At 45.0% G+C, this 16,377-nt stretch overlaps 1 protein-coding gene across 5 annotated transcripts in view; it reads left to right on the forward strand.

The window, feature by feature from the left end:
• The window catches only part of TAF12 (TATA-box binding protein associated factor 12), a 36,243-nt gene extending 20,116 nt beyond the window's left edge, over positions 1–16,127 (forward strand). For all 5 annotated transcript variants that reach the window (XM_033227485.1, XM_033227486.1, XM_033227483.1 and 2 more), the window contains 5 exons: positions 365–616; positions 4,748–4,825; positions 10,322–10,436; positions 13,424–13,512; positions 15,646–16,127. In XM_033227485.1, the coding sequence (XP_033083376.1) occupies positions 449–616; positions 4,748–4,825; positions 10,322–10,436; positions 13,424–13,512; positions 15,646–15,681 (486 nt within the window). In that variant the 5' untranslated portion in view covers positions 365–448 and the 3' untranslated portion in view covers positions 15,682–16,127. The remainder of the gene's footprint in view (positions 1–364; positions 617–4,747; positions 4,826–10,321; positions 10,437–13,423; positions 13,513–15,645) is intronic.
• Positions 16,128–16,377: the final 250 nt, after the last annotated feature.

Genomic DNA, 16,377 nt, shown 5'->3' on the forward strand with positions numbered 1-16,377 from the left:
TTTGTGGACTATTTCATTTAACATTTGGAGATGAGATGGTTTCTAAAATCAGGTGAGAGTAATAAACATTGTTCATTCCCTATTTTTAATGTGTGGGTATTAAATGGTCACCATTCCATATATACCGAAGAACCCTCAAAGTCTAACAGACCTCATTTTACTTACTTTTTTTTTTTTTTTTTTTTTTGGTCTATGTTGCCCAAGCTGGTCTTGAACTACTGGGCTCAAGTGATCCTACCACCTGGGCCTCCCAAAGTGCTAGGATTACAGTTGTGAGCCATTGCACCAGGCCTCTTTTTACTCTCAAGATTCATCCTTTATTACAGGTTCTTCTAGAGCTAATTCTTATGCTTTTCTTCTCCAGTTAATTGGCCTTGGTCCTCACAGCTCCAAAAAGAAACAGGATCTCGATAAGCTCTATGAGCTGAAGTCCAAAGCTCGGCAGATTATGAACCAGTTTGGCCCCTCAGCCCTAATCAACCTCTCCAATTTCTCATCCATAAAACCGGAACCAGCCAGCACCCCTCCACAAGGCTCCATGGCCAATAGTACTACAGTGGTAAAGATACCAGGCACTCCTGGGACAGGAGGTCGTCTTAGCCCTGAAAACAATCAGGTATCATCCTCTTACTCTTTTTTCTCTGTGCCACCTCTTACCTATTATTTCAACCTGTAATACTTTTAAGAGATGTCTATATCAGATGCTGCTTTTTTATCTTAGCTGAAAAGGTCTTTTCCCTCTTTTGGATTTCTAACTTGTTTTGGTTGTTTTAATGTAAGTAGAGAGTTTATTTGGGCCAAATTTGAGGACTCCCAACTCAGGAGACACAGATTCAAGTTGTCCTGAATATATACTCCTCTAACATTCTTTAGCAAATTATCATGTACAGTGTTTATTAATTACTGTGTTATATATGGTTGTGTGTATGCATATATCCATACATCCATCCATACATACATACACACACAATACCTTGCCTATGAAAGGTGTTTTTTTCTTTCATTTTGATAAGTACTTTATATACATGTTAACCATGTAGTTGTTAAATAAAATAATAAATTGATTCATTATTCCTATGATAAAAGTACTCTTGCTTCTAGTCATTCCATCTTCTAGTTCATTCAGTTGCTGCCATTATTAATTTTCTTCAGTGATTCTAAAATCTGCTTCATTCTTTCTACCCATAATTCTGATTCTACCCTCCAGAACCACAAGAAATAAGTATAATCCCTTTGACTTGTTTTTTGTAGGCTGTGTAGAATGGATGAGTTGGCCCAGTATTTCAAGGGAATGAGTGGAGGGACTTGCAAAGGTTAATGAGAGTGGGTTGAACAGTCAGGATATCGACCTATGTTGAATATGGAGTCTGTTGTAGAAGACAGAATTTAAAATTGTGTAGGTAGGGCAGAACATGGTGGACCTGTACTAATAAATTTCCATTGGAACTTTTAGGCAATATACGATCTTTACAGATATTTAATAAAGGAGTAAAAGTAACATAATAAAAATAGTGTATCCTATAGAGGATTAACTTGGCAGTAAGGGGACAGGATGGGTAAAAAAGGGGGTTAGACTGGGTGGATGACCAATTCTAAGACTTTTGCAATAAATCAAGACATGTAGTGAAGGCTTGAATTAGGTGATAATGATAGAATGAAGAAGAATGGATGGATATGAGACATCATTAACAAATATTTATTCATTTTTTCTTTAGAGAAACGGTTTTGCTCTGTTGCCCAGGCTAGAGTGCAATGGTATAATCATAGCTCACTGTAGCCTCAAATTTCTGGGTTCACCCAGGCATGGTGTCTCAAGCCTGTAATCCCAGCACTTTGAGAGGCCAAGGCAGGCAGATCACAAGGTCAGGAGATTGAGACCATCCTGGCCAACATGGTGAAACCCCATCTCTACTAAAAATACAAAGAAATTAGCCAGGCATGGTGGCGGGTGCGTGTAGTCCCAGCTACTTGGGAGGCTGAGGCCTGAGAATGGCGTGAACCCGGGAGGCAGAGCTTGCAGTGAGCAGAGATTGCTCCACTGCACTCCAGCCTGGGCGACAGAGCAAGACTCTGTCTCAAAAAAAAAAAATTATTTTCTTGGCTGGGTGCAGTGGCTCACGCCTGTAATCCCAGCACTTTGGGAGGCCAAGGCAGGCGACAACCCAAGGTCAGGAGTTCAAGACCAGCCTGGCCAATATGCTGAAACCCCATATCTACTAAAATTACAAAAATTAGCCTGGTGTGGTGGTGCGCGCCTGTAGTCCCAGCTACTCAGGAGGCTGAGGCAGAAGAATCACCTGAACCCAGGAGGCAGAAGTTGCAGTAAGCCGAGATTGCACCACCACACTCCAGCCTGGGTGACAGAATGAGATTCCGTCTCAAAAAAGAAAAAAAAGTTTCTTTTTTCCTTATTTCAAAAATTATACATGTTTATCACAGAAACTTCAGAAATACACAAAGAATAAATGCCCATAATTCTAATGCCACCACCCTAAAATAGCCATGGTTAGCATTGTAGTGTGTCTTTTGGTGTTTTTATTTTTTTCTTCTGTCTCTCTCTCTCTCTTTTTTTTTTTGTTCCAGTGCAACTTTTTTTTTTTTTTTTTTCTCTCTCTCTTTTTTGAGACAGAGTCCCGCTCTGTCACCCAGGATGGAGTGCAATGGCATGATCTTGGCTCACTGCAACCTCCATTTCCCAATTCAAGCTGCTCTCCTGCCTCAGCCTCCCTAATAGTTGGGATTATAGGCGCCTACCACCACGCCCAGCTAATTTTTGTATTTTTAAGAGAGACGGGGTTTCACCATGTTGGTCAGGCTGATCTCGAACTCCTGACCCCAGGTGATCCACCCACCTCCCAAAGTGCTGGGATTACAGGCGTGAGCCACCACACCCAGCTCTTTTTTTAATTAATTAATTTTTTTTAAGTGGAATTTTACTAGAAGGTTTACAGCAGGAAAGAAAGGAAAGTACACTTGGAAGAGACTCAAATGGGCACTAAGGAGGTCAAGTGCCTAAGTTTTTCTTTTTTTTAATTTATTTTTTATATATTTTTTAGATTTTTTTTTTTGAGATGGAGTCTCACTCTGTTGCCCAGGCTGAAGTGCAGTGGCGCAATCTCGTCTCACTGCAAGCTCCGCCTCCTGGGTTCACGCCATTCTCCTGCCTCAGCCTCCCAACTAGCTGGGACTACAGGCGTCCACCACCATGCCCAACTAAATTTTTTTTTTGTATTTTTAATAGAGACAGGGTTTCACCATGTTAGCCAGGATGTTCTCAGTCTCCTGACCTCGTGATCCGCCTACCTTGGCCTCCCAAAGTGCTGGGATTACAGGCGTGAGCCACTGTGCCTGGCCATTTTTTTTTTTTTTTTTTTTGAGGCGGAGTCTCGCTCTGTCGCCCGGACTGGAGTGCAGTGGCCAGATCTCAGCTCACTGCAAGCTCCGCCTCCCGGGTTTATGCCATTCTCCTGCCTCAGCCTCCTGAGTAGCTGGGACTACAGGCGCCCGCCACCTCGCCCGGCTCGTTTTTGTATTTTTAGTAGAGATGGGGTTTCACCGTGTTAGGCAGGATGGGCCTGGCCATTTTTTAGATGTTTTTTAAAAATAGAGATGCAGTCTCGTCATGATGTCCAGGCTAGTCTTTGAAGTCCTGGGCTCATGCAGTCCTCCCACCTCAGCCTTCCAAAGTGATGGGATTACAGGCATGAGCCACTGTGCCCAGCCGTTTTCTTTCTTTCTTTCTTTCTTTTTTTTAAGACATGAGGTCTTCCTGTGTTCCCCAGGCTGGAGTGTAGTGGCACAATCATAGCTCACTGCAGTCTCCAACTCCTGGCCTCAAGTGATCCTCCTGCCTCAGCCTCCTGAGTAGCTGGGACTACAGGCACAGATCACTGTGCCTGGCTTTCTTTTGATCACTTTTTAATGGCATATATATGTAACATGACATTTCCTTTATGAAGCCTGCCCTCAGGGAGCTTGTAGCCTATTAAATCAGAAACAAGGAAGTGTATAAATATGGGTGCACAGCATACTGTATGCCAAACGAGGAAGTAAGTGGTTACCTTTACTGGGATGGGCTAGGAAAAGCATCAGAAAGAGGCACCATGAGCTGAGCAAGAAGGAAGAAGGGAGGAAGAGCATGTACAGCACTTTGGGAGGCTGAGGTGGAAGAATCACTTGAAGCCAGGAGTTTAAGAGCAGGCTGCACAACATAGCGAGATCCTGTCTCTCAATAAAAAATAAAAAATAAAAAAATTAGCCGGGTGTGGTGGCACGTGCCTATGGTCCCAGCTAGCTGGGAAGCTTAGGTGGGAGAGCTTGGCAGTCAAGGCTGCAGTAAGCCATGTTCATGCCACTGTACTCCAGTGGGCAATAGAGGGAGACCCTGTCTCAAAAAAAAAAAAAAAACTTGTCTAAAGGCAAGGGGCATGGTACAATTTGTGGTGGTCAGAGAATTGCAAATTTCTTCATGTAGAGAGGCACAGTGAGAAAAAGACATGAGGCTGAAATATACTGCCTGACAGCTGGATGCTGGCCTGTCTTCAAACTGCTCTTTCCACCTTTCCGTAAGTTACTTCTGTCTTGAGAGTATTGTCTTATAGCAGCATAGTCAGGTAGGCCAGACTCTGAACTCATTGGAAAGTGAAAACTAAAACCAACAATTTGACAGTCTTTCTTCATTACAGGGTAATGATTTGTTTCGTTTCCTTAATACTTGGTTGAAAAGTCTTCTCCCAATTAACTTTAGGTATTGACCAAGAAGAAATTACAGGACTTAGTAAGAGAAGTGGATCCTAATGAGCAGTTGGATGAAGATGTGGAGGAGGTAAGGTGGGGTTGGGTACCCTAGAAACTGGTCCCTGAGAACTGGTATAGCATAGTGGTTAAGAGCACAAACAGGCCAGATGCAGTGGCTCATGCCTTTTGAGAGACTGAAGCAGGAGGATTGCTGGAGCTCAGAGGTTCAAGACCAGCCTAGGCCATATAATGAGACCTTGTCTCTGCAAAACATTAACAAATTAGCTGAGGCCGGGCGCGGTGGCTCAAGCCTGTAATCCCAGCACTTTGGGAGGCTGAGATGGGCGGATCACGAGGTCAGGAGATCGAGACCATCCTGGCTAACACGGTGAAACCCCGTCTCTACTAAAAAATACAAAAAACTAGCTGGGCAAGGTGGCGGACGCCTGTAGTCCCAGCTACATGGGAGGCTGAGACAGGAGAATGGCGGGAACCCGGGAGGCGGAGCTTGCAGTGAGCTGAGATTGCGCCACTGCACTCCAGCCTGGGCGACAGAGCGAGACTCCATCTCAGAAAAAAAAAAAAAAAAAAAAATTAGCTGACTGTGGTGGTGTGCATCTGTAGTTCCAGCTACTAGGGAGGTTGAAGTGTTCTTAAACCCAGAAGGCCGAGGTTGCAGTAAGCCAGGATTGCACCACTGTAATAAATAAATAAAATAAAATAAGAGCACAGACAAATCTGCATTTGCTTTATACCCAATAATTGCTGCTACTTTTGCCTGTTAAAAAGGCATAGTCTGTTGCTCATAGGCAATCACTTTCAACAATTTTAGCTGTTTCTGTAACATTCCTCTGTATTTCTAAGTAATATACTTAAAAGAGATACTCTTTGACCCATTAATTTTATAATATTCTTTTTTTTTGAGATGGAGTTTTGCTCTTGTTGCCCAGGCTGGAGTGCAGTGGTGCAATCTTGGCTCACCTCAACCTCCACCTCCCGGGTTCAAGCGATTCTCCTGCCTCAGCCTCCTGAGTTGCTGGGATTATAGGCATGCGCCACCACACCTGGCTAATTTTTGTATTTTTAGTAGAGATGGGGTTTCTCCATATCGGTCAGGCTGGTCTCGAACTCCTGACCTCAGGTTATCTGCCTGCCTCGGCCTCCCAAAGTGCTGGGATTACAGGTGTGAGTCACCGTGTCTGGCCAATTTTATAATATTCTGTTGATTCCCTATTATGGTAAATGAGAATTTTTTACACCACTCACATATGTACCATATAACTTTCTTTTTTTATTTTTATTTTTATTTTTTTAAGACAGTCTTGCTCTGTTGCCCAGGCTGGAGTGTAGTGGCACGATCTTAGCTTACTGCAACCTCTGCCTCCCAGGGGTTCAAGTAAGTGATTCTCCTGCCTCAGCCTCCCAAGTAGCTGGGATTATAGGCATGTGCCACCACACCTGGCTAATTTTTGTATTTTTAGTAGAGATGAGGTTTTGCCATGTTGGCCAGGCTGGTCTCAGATTCCTGACCTCAGGTGATTCACCCACCTCAGCCTCCCAAAGTGCTGGGATTACAGGCATGAGCTATCATGCCTGCTGGCCCATATAACTTTCCTTACTGTTTTTCTTTTTTTTTTTTTTTTGAGACAGAGTCTTGCTCAGCCACCCAGGCTGGAGGGCAGTGGTGCTATATCAGCTCACTGCAAACTGCATCTCCCAGGTTCAAGCAATTCTCCACCTCAGCCTCTCAAGTAGTTGGGATTACAGGTGCACACCACCATACCTAATTTTCATATATTTAGTAGAGACAGGGTTTTTACCATGTTGGCCAGGCTGGTCTCAAACTTCTGACCTCCAGTGATCCACCCGCCTCAGCCTTCCAAAGTGCTGGGATTATAGGTGTGAGCCACTATGTCTGACCCTGGCTATTCATTCTTAAAGAATCACCTGCTGGGCAGGCGTAGTGGCTCACACCTGTAATCCCAGGGCTTTGGGAGGGCAAAGCGGGCGGATCACAAGGTCAGGAGATCCAGACTATCCTGGCTAACACAGTGAAACCCCATCTCTACTAAAAATACAAAAAATTAGCCAGGCATGGTGGCGGGAGCCTATAGTCCCAGCTACTTGGGAGGCTGAGGCAGGAGAATGTTGTGAACCCTGGAGGCGGAGCTTGCAGTGAAGTGAGCTGAGATCGTGCCACTGCACTCCAGCCTGGGTGACACAGCGAGACCCTGTCTCAAAAAAAACAAAAGAATCACCCACTGAAAAGCTGATTTGAAGCATAATTGATGGATTTGGCCCAGTAATATATGGATAAATGTTTAACAACCAGCTCTTTGGAGGAAAATGACCAATTTGCAGTGCTTTATTATTTCTGTGATGTAACTATTTCTACCAACATGACATCACTAAATACAAACTTGGGAAAAGAGGTACATAATTAGCTTTTTTTTTATGAGACGGAGTCTCGCTCTGTCGCCCAGGCTGGAGTGCAGTGTCTTGATCTCGGCTCACTGCAAGCTCCGTCTCCTGGGTTCACGCCATTCTCCTGCCTCAGCCTCCCGAGTAGCTGGGACTACAGTTGCCTGCCACCATGCCCGGCTAATTTTTTGTATTTTTAGTAGAGACGGGGTTTCACCGTGTTAGCCAGGATGGTCTCGATCTCCTGACCTCATGATCCGCCTGTCTCGGCCTCCCAAAGTGCTGGGATTACAGGCGTGAGCCACCGCGCCCAGCCCATAATTGGCTTTCATGAGCTGATCTCGGTTCACTCTAGCAGACCACAGTCTTGATTGACTTCAGAATAATTTGTCCACAAGTCAACCTTCCTAATGGAAGGTTCCCTAAATGTCAATATCTGTGAGTCTTTTCTCTGGAATCATTCAATATCTCCAGAGAAAATTCCAGTCTCCTATCTTGAGAGTTTATCCCTTAGCTTCTTTTTTTTTTTTTTGAGACGGAGTCTTGTTCTGTTGCCCAAGCTGGAGTGCAGCGGCGTGATCTCAGCTCACTGCAACCTCCGCCTCCCGGGTTCAAGCTATTCTCTTGCCTCAGTCTCCTGAGAAGCTGGGACTACAGGTGCACGCCATCACACCTGGCTAATTTTTGTAATTTTAGTAGAGACGGAGTTTCACCATATTGGTCAAGCTGGTCTCGAATTCCTGACCTCGGGTCATCCACCCACTTCGGCCTCCCAAAGGGCTGGGATTACAGGCATGAGCCACTGCACCTGGCAATATGTTTTTTTTAACTGTCATTTTAATGGGAGGGACAAGAGGTCAATTGATCTGCTGTTTAATCAGAAATCTTTCTCTTAGATGGTGTGCATTTGGTTCCCACAGTAAAGATGACAATGAGTTAATGGTCCACCAGAACAAGGAGTTTTGTATCTATGGTTGTAATTTTATTTTAGTTTGTTTTGGTTTGTCAGCAGAGGAAGCCATGGAGACTATATGGACTGATAAAAATCTCAGTTTTTTCATGTGCGTGCATATTTATTTATTTGTTTGTTTGTTTTTGAGACGAGGTCTCTGTCACCAAGGCTGGAGTGCTGTGCCATGATCACAGTTCACTGCAATCTCGACTAAGTGGACTCAAGCAAGCCTCCCACTTCAGCCTCCCAAGTAGCTGGGACTACAAGTGCATGCCACCAATCCCAGCTAATTTCTGTATTTTTTGTAGAGACAGGGTTTTGCCATGCATGTTGCCCAGGCTAGTCTCGAACTCCAGAGCTCAAGCAAACCATCTGCCTCGGCCTCCCAAAGTGCTGGGATTATAGGAGTGCCTCATGTAGATATATAGATTTTTATCTTCAGAATTCTCATCCTTCTCTTCACACAGTCCAATAATAATTGATAGTGATGTGGAAAGAACTCAAGATTTAGACTCAGAACCCTCGAGTTGGAATCCTGGTTCCTCTGCTTTCTTTCTTTCTTTCTTTTTTTCTTTTTGAGACAGAGTCTCGCCCTGTCACCCAGGCTGGAGTGCAGTGGTGCAATCTCGGCTCACTGCAACCTCCACCCCCCGGGTTTAAGCGATTCTCCTGCCTCAACCTCTAGAGTAGCTGGGATTACAGATACCCACCACCATGCGCAGCTAATTTTTTATTTTTAGTAGAGACAGGGTTTCACCATGTTGGTCAGGCTGGTCTCAAGCTCCTGACCTCAGTTGATCCACCTGCCTTGGTCTTCCAAAGTGCTGGAATTACAGGCATGAGCCACTGCACACGGCCCTTAGAGACTGGATTTCACCATGTTGGTCAGGCTGGTCTCGAGCTCCTGACCTCAAATGATCTGCCCACCTCAGCCTCCCAAAGTTCTGGGATTACAGGTGTGAGCCACCATGCCTGGCCTCTATTTATTTGTTATTATTTTTAAAATTATTATTATTGGCCGGGTGCGGTGGCTCAAGCCTGTAATCCCAGCACTTTGGGAGGCCGAGGCGGGCAGATCACGAGGTCAGGAGATCGAGACCATCCTGGCTAACACGGTGAAACCCCGTCTCTACTAAAAATACAAAAAACTAGCTGGGCGAGGTGGCGGGCGCCTGTAGTCCCAGCTACTCGGGAGGCTGAGGCAGGAGAATGGTGTAAACCCAGGAGGTGGAGCTTGCAGTGAGCTGAGATCGCGCCACTGCACTCCAACCTGGGTGACAGAGCAAGACTCCATCTCAAAAAAAATAAAATAAAATAAATTAGTATTATTATTTTTTGAGACAGAGTCTTGCTCTGTCATCAGGCTGAAGTACAGTGGCACAATCTCGGCTGACTGCAACCTCCACCTCCTGGGTTCAAGTGATTCTCCTGCCCCAGCCTCCCAAGTAGCTGGGACTACAGGCACGCGCCACCACACCCAGCTAATTTTTGTATTTTTAGTAGAGACAAGGTTTCACCACGTTGGCCAGGATGGTCTCAATCTCTTGACCTCATGATTCGCCCGCCTCAGCCTCCCAAAGTGCTGGGATTACAGGCATGAGCCACTGCGCCCGGCCTATTTATTTTTAAATACAGATGGGGCTCTTGCAATATTGTTGGGCTGGTCTCGAACTTCTGACCCCAAGTGATCCTCCCAACTTGGCCTCCCAAAGTGCTGAGATTACAGGCATGAGCCATTGCGCCTGGCCTTCTGCTTTCTACTTACATGGCCATGAACAAATTAGTCTCTCTGAGTCTGTGAAATCCTCTTAGAATGAATAAAATCCATGTCCCATTTTCTTCACAGGATTATTGTAAGGACTAAGTGAGATAATGGAAACAAAAGTGCTTTTAAGATACTGTGAGTGAGGAATTCAAATGATTCACTTTTATTTTCTCACTAATAAATAAAGATATGGAGGGTAGGGATTGGGTTAGTTGATTACTGCTGGGTAGAAATTATATGCTCAGTAAGGTATGAGTTGCACTCAACCTAGGTAATGTTTCTTTTGTCCTTCTCATTCCTCTTCCCCACCTTAGCCCAAATGCTGATTCCAGCCTTCTACTAGAAAGCCTGACTAAATACGCAATACAAGCTGAAAGCACTTGTCCCAGCAACAGGAGCCTACCCTGCCAATGTCGTGCTGACTCTCCCCACTTTACCTTCCCCAGATGCTGCTGCAGATTGCTGATGATTTTATTGAGAGTGTGGTGACAGCAGCCTGTCAGCTTGCACGGCATCGCAAGTCCAGCACCCTGGAGGTGAAAGATGTCCAGCTGCATTTAGGTGTGTGGTCTTGTTTCTCCCTGAAGTAGATATTCAACTGCTTCTTCAGAACTGCCAGGGAAAGTGTAGTCAGAAGACTACACTGTAGTCTGCCCGAGTCAGACTTTTGGGCGCTGGGATTTATGTATTAATTCAATAACAGCACCAAATAGAAAAGAGAAATCCATCTATGGTAGGGAGAATGAGCCCAGGCATGGATTTGAAACCAGATTCTGCCACTTTCCAGCTGTATCAGCCTGTTTTTCCTACCTAGTATCTCTTAGAGTCTGTTTCCTCATTTGTTTTTTTTTTTTTTTTTTTTTTTTTTTTTTTTTTTTTTTTTGAGGCGAGTCTTGCTCTGTCGCCCAGGCTGGAGTGTAGTGGCCGGATCTCAGCTCACTGCAAGCTCCGCCTCGCGGGTTCTCGCCATTCTCCTGTCTCAGCCTCCAAGTAGCTGGGACTACAGGCGCCCGCCACCTCGCCCGGCTAGTTTTTTGTATTTTTAGTAGAGACGGGGTTTCACTGTGTTCGCCAGGATGGTCTCGATCTCCTGACCTTGTGATCCACCCGTCTCGGCCTCCCAAAGTGCTGGGATTACAGGCTTGAGCCACCGCGCCCGGCAGTGTTTCCTCATTTGTAAAGTGAGGATCATAATATCCTCCTTACAGAATAATTGTGAGAATTATAGACTATGTCTGTAAAGTGACTGGCACAGGGCCTGCACAAAGTAGGATCTAGTAAATGTAGGTACTGTTATGTCTCCACCATTCAAATGAAACTGTTCCTTAGTGTTCCCTTACAGTTTTAGCTTATTTATGCATTTTCCCCAAGTTTATAATCATACATACAATTTTATATTTTCCTTTTCTACTTAACAGACACTAAATTTGAGTTTGAGTTTTTCTGGGAGATACTCAGCTAACAGTGATAACCATAATCACTTGGAAATGAATAAGCAGCCCTCTGCATTGGATACAATGTGATTAAAAGAAAGATCAGTCTATAACTGTGTATGTGTGTGTATATATATGTATATATTTATGTGTGTGTATATATATTGTATATATAATTTATGTTTGTATAAATATATATAATTTTTATATATTTATATATACTTTATATATATTATACTTTATATATAAATAAATATATTTTTTTGATCAAGTCTCACTCTGTCACCCAGGTTAGAGTGCAGTGACGCCATCTCAGCAACCTCCACCTCCTGGGTTCAAGCGATTCTCCTGCCTCAGCCCCCTAAGTAGCTGGGACTATAGGCCTGTACCACCACACCTGGCTAATTTTTGTATTTTCAGTAGAAATGGGGTTTCATCATGTTGGTCAGGCTGGTCTCGAACTCCTGGCCTCTGGTGATCCACCTGCCTTGGCCTCCCAAAGTGCTGGGATTACAGTCGTGAGCCACCATGCCCAGCCCAATGTATAACTATAGAGACAGGCCAAATGAATGAGATTCGGTGCAGATCAGCCCATGACTAATTATTGAAAGGCTTCCTTCACAGTGTCAAGAAGCTATTGCCTTGGGGAGGCATTGGTAGTCTAGGTAAAGTAAATAATACACTTTGGGTAATGTTGCTGGTGTCTAGAGAAAAGGACAGATATTCTGGTTTTCCATTAATGTGTAGCAGACCACCGCAAAAAGTGGCTTAGCACAATAATAGTTATTGATTTTATTCATGAATCTGGGGGTTGACTGGGCTCAGCTAGTTTTACTAAGTCAGGCAGTGGCTGGGCCTGAGATTGTCTTGAAGGAAAGCCTACTAGTTTCCTCAGGCTACCTTAACAAAATACCATAAACTTGGCAGCTTAAAACAACAAAAAATTTTCTCTCACAGTTCTGCAGGCCAGAAATCTGAAATCTAAGTGTCAGCAGGGTCATGCTCTCATTGCTGCCCCTAGGGAAAAGTCTGTTCTTGCCTCCTCCTAGCCTCTGGTGGTGGCTGGCAATCCTTGGTGTTCCATGGCTTGTAGCTACAGAACTCCAGGCTTTGCCTCAGTCTTTACATGGCCTTTTCCCTGTGTGTCTCTGTCTCTGTGTCTCTTCTTTTCTTCTCACAGGACACCAGTCATATTGGATTAAGGGCTAACCCTACTCCAATGTGATCTCATTTTAACCAATTTCATCTGCAACATCCCTATTTCCAAATAAGATCATATTCTGGAGGTACTTAAGGTTAAGACTGCAACATATCTTTTTTAGGGACACAATTTAAATAACCCATAATGGAAGGCTTCATATCGTCCATGTCTGATGCCTGGTCTAAGAACACTGAAACAGCTGGGATTCTGTAGGCGTCTCCCTCCGTCCCTCCCAACCCTCCCATTCCCCTTCACATTCCCCAGTCCTACCCTTCCCATCTTCCCCACCCACCATCTCTCCATATGGTCTCATCCTTTAGCAGTCCCAGGATAGCTAGACTTCTTCGCCAACACGGTGAAACCCTGTCTCTACTAAAAATACAAAAAATTAGCTGGGTGTGGTGGCGGGCACCTGTAGTCCCAACTGCTCGAGAGGCTGAGGCAGGAGAATGGCGTGAACCCGGGAGGCGGAGCTTGCAGTGAGCCGAGATCACGCCACTGCACTGCAACCTGGGCGACAGAGTGAGACTCTGTCTCCAAAAAAAAAAAAAAGAAAGAAAGAAATATTAGCTGGCCATGGTGGCATGCACCTGCAGTCCCAGCTACTTGGGAGGCCAAGATGGGAAGATCGCTTGTGCTGGGGCAGTTAAGGCTGTAGTGAGCCAAGATTGTGCTACTGCACCCCACTCTGGGTGACAGAGTGGGAAGACCCTGTCTCCAAAAAAAAAAAAAAAAAAAAAAAAAACACCTTGGAAAGGCCATGCCCATTTTTCCCATTTGTAATATAATCCTTCTGTGGAGTTAGTTAGTAGCCAGATGCCCACATTCATCCTCCCTGATCCAAGGGGGTCACATTGCACTCCTGGTACTGCTTTCTTGGTACCTTTATCTCTGTGCTGGCTTCTTCCTTGCAGAGCGCCAGTGGAACATGTGGATCCCAGGATTTGGCTCTGAAGAAATCCGACCCTACAAAAAAGCTTGCACCACAGAAGCTCACAAACAGGTGAGGAGATGCCAGAGCCCTGGGGACAGCCAAGGCTGATTCCTTGAGCTACATCTCAGAGTGGATACACACAGCTACCTTCTAGGGGGTCTCGCTTCCCCCATACAGCAAACTTCACTCTCTGGATCAAGGGTCAGAGAGGGCAAGGGTCAGAGAGAGCAGCGGTCACCGGGAGATCAATAAGATATTCACATGGTGCCATGCTGTTCCCACATGTGGTCTGTTTTTTCCTGTAACTCTGTTGAGAGTCACTTAAAACTGTTGATTCTGGGTTCTTCTAACATGGATGGAGCTCACCCCACCATACCTCCTTAATGAAATCTTCCTTCATTGTTGCTGATTGCAACACCATATATGGTCCTATGAAGAGAGGGCAGGTTAAAGAAAGCAAAAGTAGGCCGGGCGCGGTGGCTCAAGCCTGTAATCCCAGCACTTTGGGAGGCCGAGGCGGGCAGATCACGAGGTCAGGAGATCCAGACCATCCTGGCTAACACGGTGAAACCCCTTCTCTACTAAAAAAATACAAAAGACTAGCCGGGCGAGGTGCGGGGCGCCTGTAGTCCCAGCTACTCCGGAGGCCGAGGCAGGAGAATGGCGTAAAGCCGGGAGGCGGAGCTTGCAGTGAGTGAAGATCGGGCCACTGCACTCCAGCCTGAGCGACAGAGCGAGACTCCGTCTCAAAAAAAAAAAAAAAGAAACAAAGGAAAAATATGCTGTACTTGTTCTGAGAGGTAGTATCCAGGTTGCCGTGCTGGACATTCTGGCCTGTATCCGGTTTAACTTTGAACAAGGTTCCCTCTAAACAAGGAACCTAGGAGTCAGTATGAGAATACTACTTCTGCTGTGGAGCAAGTCAACCCCATCTTTGATCAGTCCAACAGCAGTGTTGGCCTCCCTCTGACAAGGCTGTTATCCTTTCTGTCTTAACTTAAGTGGCTACTCTGATTTGAAACGTGAGCTTTTTCCAAGCTTAGCAGGCACAACTGGGCAGTCCTGGTTGAGTGCCCCTGCTTCGCCATAGCCTGGTATCTCTGGAGTAGGTATTGGTAGAGCTCACAGAGCAAGCCCTACAGGGAAGCCACCAGTTTCCTGAATGGAAAGATTGCACTGTTCAGAAGAGAGTCTCTCCAAATAATGGACTGTCACTTTGTGCTCCCAAATTAACCATTTTTCAGCCCTAATTATTTAGTCAACAAATGCCATAATATTGGTATTTGGTCAAAAAGAATGAGCAAAGCAAGTTGTCAGTTTGGCTAGTGGCTAGTAATAGTAAAATAATTCAGATCATGAAACCTGTGGATCTGAGTGTTTCCATGATGGACTGTGGTAGAAGTTGTTATTCTTCAGTTTCCCTTCAATGCAGGTCATGAGGTGTGAAATGTCAGCTCCCTTTGTGTGTGGCAACACTTTGAAATTGAGGCCCTTTCCCTATTGTGTCCATCATCGGAGAAAAGATTGGGGTCAGGGGACCCCAGAAAACACATGCTTGGCCAGGCACAGTGGCTCATGCCTGTAATCCTAGCACTTCGGGAGGCTGAGGCTGGTGGATCACTTGAGGTTAGGAGTTCGAGACCAGCCTGGCCAGCATAGTGAAACCCTGTCTCTACTAAAAATACAAAAATTAGCCAGGCATGGTGGCATGTGCCTGTAATCCCAGCTACTGGGGAGGCCGAGGCAGGAGAATCGCTTGAACTTGGGAGGCAGAGGTTGCAGTGAGCTGAAATCGTGCCACTGCACTCCAGACTCGGCAATAGAGCGAGAGCCCATCTCAAAAAAAGAAAAAAAAGAAGAAGAATAAAGAAGGAAAGAAAACACATGTTTTCCCAGCTAATCCTCTAAGTCCTCAAAACTCAAGAGCTGTCACTTTCTCCTGCTTTTAACTTTTTTGCCATTCTGCTAGCCTAGAGCAGTTTGGTAGATGAAGTGGGTCCACTAGCCCATCTAAACATCTCTTGGGGCTTTGCAGACTGCTCTCTGGTTAAAAGGAATCTGCTGAGATGCCTTGTGACTGTAGGTGTCTGAGGGCTGCGGCCTACAGTGTAGACCACGAGGCCTGCTAGCCACACAAAATGTTCCAGAAAGCTCCTGACTCCAGCTGCTGCTGCATAACTGCTTATTTCTCTCTCCTTTCAGAGAATGGCATTGATCCGGAAAACAACCAAGAAATAACACACGGAAAGGTCAGGGAATGGACAACAATGTATTTGGAGATACTTGAGCTGAGAATTCAGCCATCTCATCCTTGGATTTTTTTTTTTTTTTAATGCTTTACAGAGAAGCATATATTTTTTATTAACAGTGCAGCAATATCTATAATGACTGAGAGGATCTGCCAAAAGAATAAAGCCTCCTACCCCAACTTCCGGTCCCTTTTCCCTGCCATCTCAAAGAGGAGCAATGTATCTTCCAGAGAAGATTTTATTTGTGGTTTATTATATACGTGACTGAATATGGGACAAAGCATTATGGTCTTTTTGGTAAGACAGTATTAGCAGGATTTGTAAAGGGTTTTGTTTCCTTCTCCCTTCCCCTTTTCCCTGTACTTTGTAATGTCAGTGTTTATATGAATATGACTTTAATTTGCTTTTCCAGAATAAAGAAGTTATTAATCGAAAGACAAGGTACCTTTGAAATCCCAGAGGGAGTCAGGACAGGCAAGCCTGGATTGTAGCTCTCTAGTCAGCAGGTGGCAGCATCGTTATTCATTTCTGTGTTTGAGAAAAACTCAGGAATTTTCCATCATTTTACTCCAAGGGAGGCCATAATATCAGCAGGAGTTTGAGTCCAGCTTCTCTGCCATAAGAATTGAGTAGGGTGACCTTCTCTCACGGCCCTCAACTGAACAGGCATCCTTGTTTTGGCAAT

The sequence above is a fragment of the Trachypithecus francoisi genome, unplaced genomic scaffold (assembly GCF_009764315.1).
Source record: "Trachypithecus francoisi isolate TF-2019V2 unplaced genomic scaffold, Tfra_2.0 Lachesis_group12, whole genome shotgun sequence".
NCBI classification, from domain to species: Eukaryota; Metazoa; Chordata; class Mammalia; order Primates; family Cercopithecidae; genus Trachypithecus; species Trachypithecus francoisi.